The sequence below is a fragment of the Salmo salar genome, chromosome 10, assembly GCF_965601325.2.
Source record: "Salmo salar chromosome 10, fSalSal1, whole genome shotgun sequence".
NCBI classification, from domain to species: Eukaryota; Metazoa; Chordata; class Actinopteri; order Salmoniformes; family Salmonidae; genus Salmo; species Salmo salar.
In genome coordinates this window covers 33,926,213-33,935,145 of record NC_138300.1, presented here as the reverse complement: position 1 = coordinate 33,935,145, position 8,933 = coordinate 33,926,213, and the positions used below count along the sequence as shown (strand labels likewise).

Sequence of the window (8,933 nt, the reverse complement as noted above, 5' to 3'; positions counted from 1 at the left end):
TTTGGCATGGGTCCTCAGATCCTCAAAACATTATACAGCTGCACCATCGAGAGCATCCTGACTGGTTCTATTACTGCCTGGTATGGCAACTGCTCGGCCTCCGACCGCAAGGCACAACAGAGCATAGTGCATACGGCCCCGTACATCATTGGGGCCAAGTTTCCTGCCATCCAGGACCTCTATACCAGGCGGTGTCAGAGGAAGGCTCCAAAAATGCTCATAGACTTTTCTCCCTGCTACAGCACGGCAAGTGGTACCGGAGCGCCACGTCTAGAATCAAAATGCTTCTTAACAGCTTCTACCCCCAAGCCATAAGACTCCTGAACAGCTAATCAAATGGTTTCCCAGACTATTTGCATTATCCCCACCCCCCATTTTTACTCTACTGCTGCTCTCTGCATGGTTTATTAATGCATAGTCACTTTACCTCGACCTACATGTACATATTACCTCAATTACCTCAACTAACAGGTGCCCCGCACATTGACTCTGTACCGGTACCCCCTGTATATAGCCTAGCTATTGTTATTTTATTGTTGCTCCTTAATTATTTGTTATTTTTCAATATTCTTATATTTTTATTTAATACATTTTTTACTTCAGTTTATTTAGTAAATACTTTAACACTTTTTTTCTTAAAACTGCATTGTTAGTTATGGGCTTGTAAGTAAGTATTTCACTGTAAAGGTCTTCAACTGTAGTATCCGGCCATGCGACATATAACATTTATTTTGATTTTGAACTACACAAAAGTACCTGCCATATCAGAATAGCATACTCTCTCCCTTCTTTAACAGCTGGAGCTGCTATCCTTTCACCCTTTTCCATGGTTGTTAGCTAGCTACCTACACATGCATTTGGAGTTTGTGTTTAGCTAGTTAATATTTAGTTAGGTAGCTGGTCATATTTAATTCACTTAGCTAGCTAGCTATACAGTATGTAAAGTTGGCTAGATAGCTAGCTACAGTTGAAGTCGGAAGTTTACATACACTTAGGTTGGAGACATTAAAACTCGTTTTTCAACCACTCCACAAATTTCTTGTTAACAAACTAGAGTTTTGTCAAGTCGGTTAGTACATCTACTTTGTGCATGACACAAGTCATTTTTCCAACAATTGTTTACAGACAGATTATTTCACTTATCATTCACTGTATCACAATTCCAGTGGGTCAGAAGTTTTCATACACTAAGTTGACTGTGCCTTTAAACAGCTTGGAAAATTCCAGAATAGGATGTCATGGCTTTAGATGCTTCTGATAGGCTAATTGACATAATTTGAGTCAATTGGAGGTGTACCTGTGGATGTATTTCAAGGCCTACCTTCAAACTCAGTGCCTCTTTGCTTGACATCATGGGAAAATCAAAAGAAATCAGTCAAGACCTCAGAAAAAAAATTGTAGACCTCCACAAGTCTGGTTCATTCTTAATAGCACCAACCCTGGTCAAAGCCTTCGAAAATCAGAAGTGATGTCTTCCAGGGAAACTAACCCCTGACCCCTTCTCTCACCTACCAAACCATAATACCAATCTCTCTATTAAAATATTTAGTTTAACCACAGTTTTTACCATGGAGAATGAACTGTGTGTGTGTGACAAACAGATACTAAAGGGAAGAAAGAAAGGAAAACATATTTCCAGACGAGACACTATTAAATCATTTATTGAAATATAAATCATCTGACTGTACATAATGCATATTGAAACATGAGGATAACTTCCGAGTATTAGGGCTAACTAACTATATTTACTGTACCATGGATTATACTTCAAGAGCCAAACCAAGCCCTTCCTCTCACATCAAATACAAGGACAATAGAAAAAAGTGCAACAGTTTTAAGGTGATGGCAGAGAACGTCTAAGTCCAGCCTGGTCTCATAGAGTAGACATAACATAGTAGTTGTAAATCCGGGATTCCCAAATTTGTATGATATGTTAAGTTTGGTATGGTTACATATGACAGAAGGTTACGAATGAAAGTAGGGCGGTTGGTCGGGGTGGATGGTCGGGCGTTGCAAATAATTAGCATGTTAGCTAACCTTAACCCTTTAACCTAAGTCCTAACCCCTTGCCTAGCTAATGTTAGCCACCTAGTTAATGTTAGCCACCTAGCTAACATTAGCCACAACAAATTGGAATTCGTAATACGTACAAATTGCATATTCGTAACATATCGTACGAATACGAATTGTAATTCTTAACATGTCATATGAATTGGATAATGGACATCAACAAATTACCACATACCATACGAAACGTAACATATCATAGTGATCAAGTGTTTTGTAATAGCATGTATTATGTTACGTCTACCCCTGAGTCCAGGTTGCTCAGTCAACCATAAAGACAGACAGAGAGGCAGTGAGGACAGCTAGTAGAACATACTGCAAGATTAGACATTAAACATACACATAATGATGTATGACATCACGTTATATATCTCAACTAGTGTATTTTACATGGATAGAACACCCTACTGTTGTCTCTTTACAGGATGGCAACATGGCTGTAGATATAACATTAGCTAAAACACAACAACACATACATAATGTCCTCTCTGATTTGGAAGATGTACTTCTTCCAACTCCTTGGCTTTGAGAAGCACAGGAGCTGTCAAACAACCAAATCAGATGACTATGTTGTTTTTCTCTCTGGTTTTCTTTCATTATCTGCAGCGAATAATGCTCTGTGTTTATTATTAACATCAATTCATTATTATTATTACAATGGCATAATCTCAAAGCTTGAAAAAAAAATGAATAATAATTCTTGCATGCTGTACTAATGCACATACATGTATTTTGGCCCAGGTTCAATGTCACTCATACTTAGCTTGAGTTCATTTTACAATTTGAATAAAACAAATTCCCATTTCAAAATGTACATAAATGACAGATTCCAATATGTAACAGATCACGTTCTATGGTTATTTTTGTCATATTCTAATGGTTACAGAAAAGAGTCGAGAGTGTTGAAAGATGGGTTTTACATGTTGAAATGGAGCTGCACATAAGTTGCATATAATACTGGCATGTTACCTCCAGTTCTTCTCTGAAATATAAAAACACTCTACCACTATTTACATTACAATCCAACTGGGGCCTTTCCTAAACATACCTCTGCATGTGAAAGAGAGACAATGGTTTACATATTGGTGTACAAATATTGTCTTTTGGAGAGTGGTAAAGTTACAAGCCAGGTTAAGATAGCTGTATTCTTCAATTAAAACCTATATCATCACCTTCCTCAACCCATTATTCACAAATACACACACACGCGCACGCACGCACACACACACACATACACACAGACACACACACACACTGATCACCGATATTGATGAGACAGCCTATAGCAAGGAGGTCAGAGACCTGGCCGGGTGGTGCCAGGACAACAACCTCTTCCTCAATGTGAGCAAGACAAAGGAGATGATTGTGGACTAAAGGAAAAGGAGGACCGAGCACTCCCCCATTCTCATCAACGGGGCTGTAGTGGAGCAGGTTGAGAACTTCAAGTTCCTTGGTGTCCACATCACCAACAAACTAACATGGTCCAAGCACACCAAGACCGTTGTGAAAAGTCACGACAAAACCTATTCCCCCTCAGGAGACTGAAAAGATTTGGCATGGGTCCTCAGATCCTCAAAAGGTTCTACAGCTGCACCATCGAGAGCATCCCGACTGGTTGCCTCACTGCCTGGTATGGCAACTGCTCGGCCTCCGACCACAAGGCACTACAGAGGGTAGTGCGTACGGCCCAGTACATCACTGGGGCCAAGCTTCCTGCCATCCAGGACCTCTATACCAGGCGGTGTCAGAGGAAAGCCCTAAAAATTGTCAAAGACTTCCGGGCTCCCTAGTCATAGACTGTCCTCTCTGCTACCGCATGGCAAGAGGTACCGGAGTGCCAAGTCTAGGTCCAAGACGCTTCTAAACAGCTTCTACCCCGAAGCCATAAGACTCCTGAACATCTACTAAAATGGCTACCCAGACTATTTGCATTGCCACCCCTCTTTTACGCTGCTGCTACTCTGTTATTACCCATGCATAGTCACTTTAATAATTCTACCTACATGAAACTCGGCAAAAAAAGAAACATCCCTTTTTCAGGACCCTGTCTTTCAAAGATAATTCGTAAAATCCAAATAACTTCACAGATCTTCATTGTAAAGGGTTTAAACACTCTTTCCCATGCTTGTTCAATGAACCATAAACAAGTAATGAACATGCACCTGTGGAACGGTCGTTAAGACACTAACAGCTGACAGACGGTAAGTTATGAAGTTATGAAAACTTTGGACACTAAAGAGGCCTTCTAATGACTCTGAAAAACACCAAAAAAAGATGCCCAGGGTCCCTGCTCATCAGCGTGAACGTGCCTTAGGCATGCTGCAAGGAGGCATGAGGACTGCAGATGTGGTCAGTGCAATAAATCGCAATGTCCGTACTGTGAGTCGCCTAAGACAGCACTGCAGAGAGACAGGACGGACCGCTGATTGTCCTCGCAGTGGCAGACCACGTGTAACAACACCTGTACAGGATCGGTACATCCGAACATCACACCTGCGGGACAGGTACATGATGGGAACAACAACTGCCCGAGTTACACCAGGAATGCACAATCCCTCCATCAGTGCTCAGTCTGTCCGCAATAGGCTGAGAGAGGCTGGACTGATAGAGGTAGGCCTGTTGTAAGGCCGGTCCTCACCAGACATCACTGACAACAACGTTGCCTATGGGAACAAACCCACCGTCGCTGGACCAGACAGGACTGGCAAAAAGTGCTCTTCACTGACGAGTCGCAGTTTTGTCTCACCAGGGGTGATGGTCGGATTCGCGTTTATCGTCAAAGGAATGAACGTTACACCAAGGCCTGTACTATGGAGCGGGATAGATTTGGAGCTGGAGGGTCCGTCATGGTCTGGGGTGTTGTGCCACAGCATCATCGGACTGAGCTTGTTGTCATTGCAGGCAATCTCAATGCTGTGCGTTACAGGGAAGAAATCCTCCTCCCTCACGTGGTACCCTTCCTGCAGGCTCATCCTGACATGACCCTTCGGCATGACAATGCCACCAGCCATACTGCTCGTTCTGTGTGTGATTTCCTGCAAGACAGGAATGTCAGTGTTCTGCCATGGCCAGAAAAGAGCCCGGATCTCAATCCAATTGCTCCAATTGCTCCTTTGTTCAGGGACACATTATTCAATTTCTGTTAAGCACATGTCTGTGGAACTTGTTCAGTTTATGTCTCAGTTGTTGAATCGTATATTCATACAAATATTTACACATGTTAAGTTTGCAGAAAATAAACGCAGTTGACAGTGAGAGGACGTTTCTTTTTTTGCTGAGTTTACATATTACCTCAATTACATCGACTACATCGACTAACCGGTGCCCCCGCACATTGACTCTGTACCGGTACCCCCTATATATAGCCTCGCTAGTGTTATTTTACTGCTGCTCTTTAATTATTTGTTACTTTTATTTATTTTTCTTATTATTTTTATTTTTTTAACTGCATTGTTGGTTAAGGGCTTGTAAGTAAGCATTTCACTGTAAGGTCTACACCTGTTGTATTCGGCACATGTGACAAATTAAATTTGATTTGATATATAAATACACACACTACATGACCAAAAGTATGGGAAAATCTCATTACAAAATAATGGGCATTAATATGGAGTTGGTCCCCCCTTTTCTGCTATAACAGCCTTCACTCTTCTGGCAAGACTTTCCACTAGATGTTGGAACATTGCTGCAGGGATTTGCTTCCATTCAGCCACAAGAGTATTAGTGAGGTCAGGCACTGATTTTGGGCGATTAGGCCTGGCTCGCAGTCTGTGTTCCAATTCATCCGAAAGCTGTTCGATTGGATTGAGATCAGCGCTCTGTGCAGGCCACTCAAGTTTTTCCACACCGATCTCAACAAACCATTTCTGTATGGACCTCGCTTTGTGCACGGGGTATTGTCATGCTGAAACAGGAAAGGGCCTTCCCCAAACCTTTGCCACAAAGTTGGAAGCACAGAATCGTCTAGAATGTCATTGTATGCTGTAGCGTTAAGAGTTCCCTTCACTGGGACTAAGAACCTAGCCCGAACCATGAAAAACAGCCCCAGACCATTATTCGTCATCCAACTTTACAGTTGGCACTACACATTGGGGCAAGTAGCATTCGCCCGTTGGACTGCCAGATGGTGAAGCGTGATTCATCATTCCAGAGAACGCGTTTCCACTGCTCCAGAGTCCAATGGCGGCAAGCTTTACACCACTCCAGCCGATACTTGGCATTGCGCATGATGATCTTAGGCTTTTGTGCAGCTGTTCGGCCATGGAAACCTATTTCATGAAGCTCCCGACGAACAGTTCTTGTGCTGATGTTGCTTCCAGAGGCAGTTTGGGACTCCAGTAGTGAGTTTTGCAACTGAGGACAGACGATTTTTACGCGCTATGCGCTTCAGAACTCTGCGGTCCCATTCTGTAAGCTTGTGTGGCTTACCACTTCGCGGCTGAGCCGTTGTTGCTCCTACACGTTTCCACTTCACAATAGCAGCACTTCCAGTTACCGGGACAGTTATAACGGTGCCACGTTGAAAGTCACTGAGCTCTTCAGTAAGGCCATTCTACTGCCAATGTTTGTCTATGGAGATTACATGGCTGTGTGCTAGATTTCATACCTGTCAGCAACTGGTGTGGCTGAAATAGCCGAATCCACTAATTTGAAGGGCTGTCCACATACTTTTGTATATATAGTGTGTACAAAAATATAAATGCAACATGTAAAGTGTTGGTCCCATGTTTCATGAGCGGAAATAAAAATTCCCAGAAATGTTCCATATGCACAAAAAGTTTTTTTTTTTTTTCAAATTTTGTGTACAAATTTGATAACGGCACTGTTAGTGAGCATTTCTCCTTTGCCAAAATAATCCATTCACCTGAAAGGTGTGGCATATCAAGAAGCTGATTAAACAGCATGACCATTACACAGCTGCACCTTGTGCTGGGGCAAATAAAAGGACACTTTAAAATGCGCAGTTTTGTCACAACACAATGCCACAGATGTCTCAAGTTTTAAGGGAGCGTGCAATTGGCATTCTGACTGCAGGAATGTCCACCAGAGCTGTTGCCAGTTAAGTGAATGTTAATTTCTCTACCATAAACTGCCTCCAATGTTTTTTAGAGAATTTGGCAGTACGTTCAACCGGCCTCACAACATGTGTAGCCACGCTAGCTCAGGACCTCCACATCTGGCTTCTCCACCTGCAGGATAGTCTGGGGGGGGACTGAGGAGTATTTATGTCGGTAATAAAGCCCTTTTGTGGGGAAAACGTTCTGATTGATTGGGCCTGGCTCCCCAGTGGGTGGGCCTATGCCCTCCAAGGCCCACCCATGGCTGCACCCCTGCCCAGTCATGTGAAATCCATAGATTAGGGCCTAATAAACTCATTTAAATTGACAGATTTTCTTATATTAACTGTAATTCAGTAAAATCCTTGAAGTGTTTTTTTTTCTCACAGTGTATGTGTGTGTGTGTATATATATATATATATATATATATATATATATATATACACACACACATATACACACATATATATATATACACATATATATATATACACACATATACACACATATATATATACACACACATATGCAAGAGGTGTCCCTACAGTCCCTGGTTTGAATCCAGGCTGAATCACATTTGACCGTGATTGGGAGTCACATAGGGCGGCACACAATTGGCCCAGCGTCGTCCGGGTTTGGCCGGGGTAGGCCGTCATTGTAAATAAGAATTTGTTCTTAACTGACTTGCCTGGTTGAATAACACATATATACATATATATATATATATATATATATATATGTGATAAAATGTTTAAAAAAATACAAATGTTTGTACTGCTATTGACAACATATGCCATATGGGCAAATACAAAAACATGTTTTTTAATCAATGTATTGCTACTGATTGTGCCAGCATCAGATATACTGTAATACATTTCCTGCAGGTAGGTGGGTTGTGAAGTAAAGCCGTCTGTTGTCTAGCTGGCCTCATACTGGTCTGTTTGCTGGCACTGGGTGATGTGGTTTAAATAGTGGGTCTGTCTGTAGTGGTTCTGCATGGCTGAGATAAACTGCCCGTCATTCTGGGTCTTTGATCTTCACGCCTGATGCATTCTGATCCCTCCATCCATCCTTGCTTATGATGCTGTTCGGAATGCCCATTACAATAAGGTTTTATACGTTTATATAAAAATCTTCCTCCATGTTCTCCTCATGTGCTCTTAGTCCCATCCAACACTAACGTTCCATAGAGACTCTGTAACCACATGGTAGTGGTTGAGTCGTTAGTGTAGCATCCATCCATGCTGCTCGTCCCTCCAGCCCCACAAGGGGTGCTGTCAGTCTGACAAGGAAAACGGCAGGCGTACCATGATCTGGCCACAGACTCGTCCAAGCAGTGAAGTGGTTTTGCTCTGTCCTCGTGAGAGGAATGGAGGTGTATGGGCGGAGGATGAGGAGGGTTCGAGATAGGGGGTTGCGAGGAGGGGTCTTTGGGTGGTCTGAGAGTCTGTGTTCAGGTGTGTTTTCCCCCCACTCTCTCCCTCTCTTTAGCAGGCTTTTGGCTTCTCCAGGCCTTTCACAGGAAGCTGTCTTCCACCAGCTCTGAGTCGAGACACATCTCATCCAACAGGCTGATGTCCTCCAGGGTCTCTCCTTCTCTCTTGGCCAGCGTGAAGCTGGAACCTGTCTCTATGGCACTCTCTTCAGATGTCTGAGAGCTTCACAGGACAGAGAGGAACAGGTCAGTGTTACTAAACAGTTAAGTGTGTGATAGGGTATAGTATACAGGAGGAGACCATTAATTAAATATAAAGGATATCTATCTTGTTTGCTGCGTGTTTTCATTGGGTAAACAGAACTAGCACATGT

General features: G+C 42.6%; 1 protein-coding gene across 2 annotated transcripts in view; it reads right to left on the bottom strand.

Annotated features, from left to right (window-relative positions):
* Positions 1 to 1,645: 1,645 nt before the first annotated feature.
* Positions 1,646 to 8,933, bottom strand: part of LOC106560269 (platelet-derived growth factor receptor alpha) — a 30,494-nt gene continuing 23,206 nt past the window's right edge. For both annotated transcript variants that reach the window (XM_014122983.3, XM_014122984.3), the window contains exon 28: positions 1,646 to 8,782. In XM_014122983.3, coding sequence (XP_013978458.1) covers positions 8,641 to 8,782 — 142 coding nt within the window. In that variant the 3' untranslated portion in view covers positions 1,646 to 8,640. The remainder of the gene's footprint in view (positions 8,783 to 8,933) is intronic.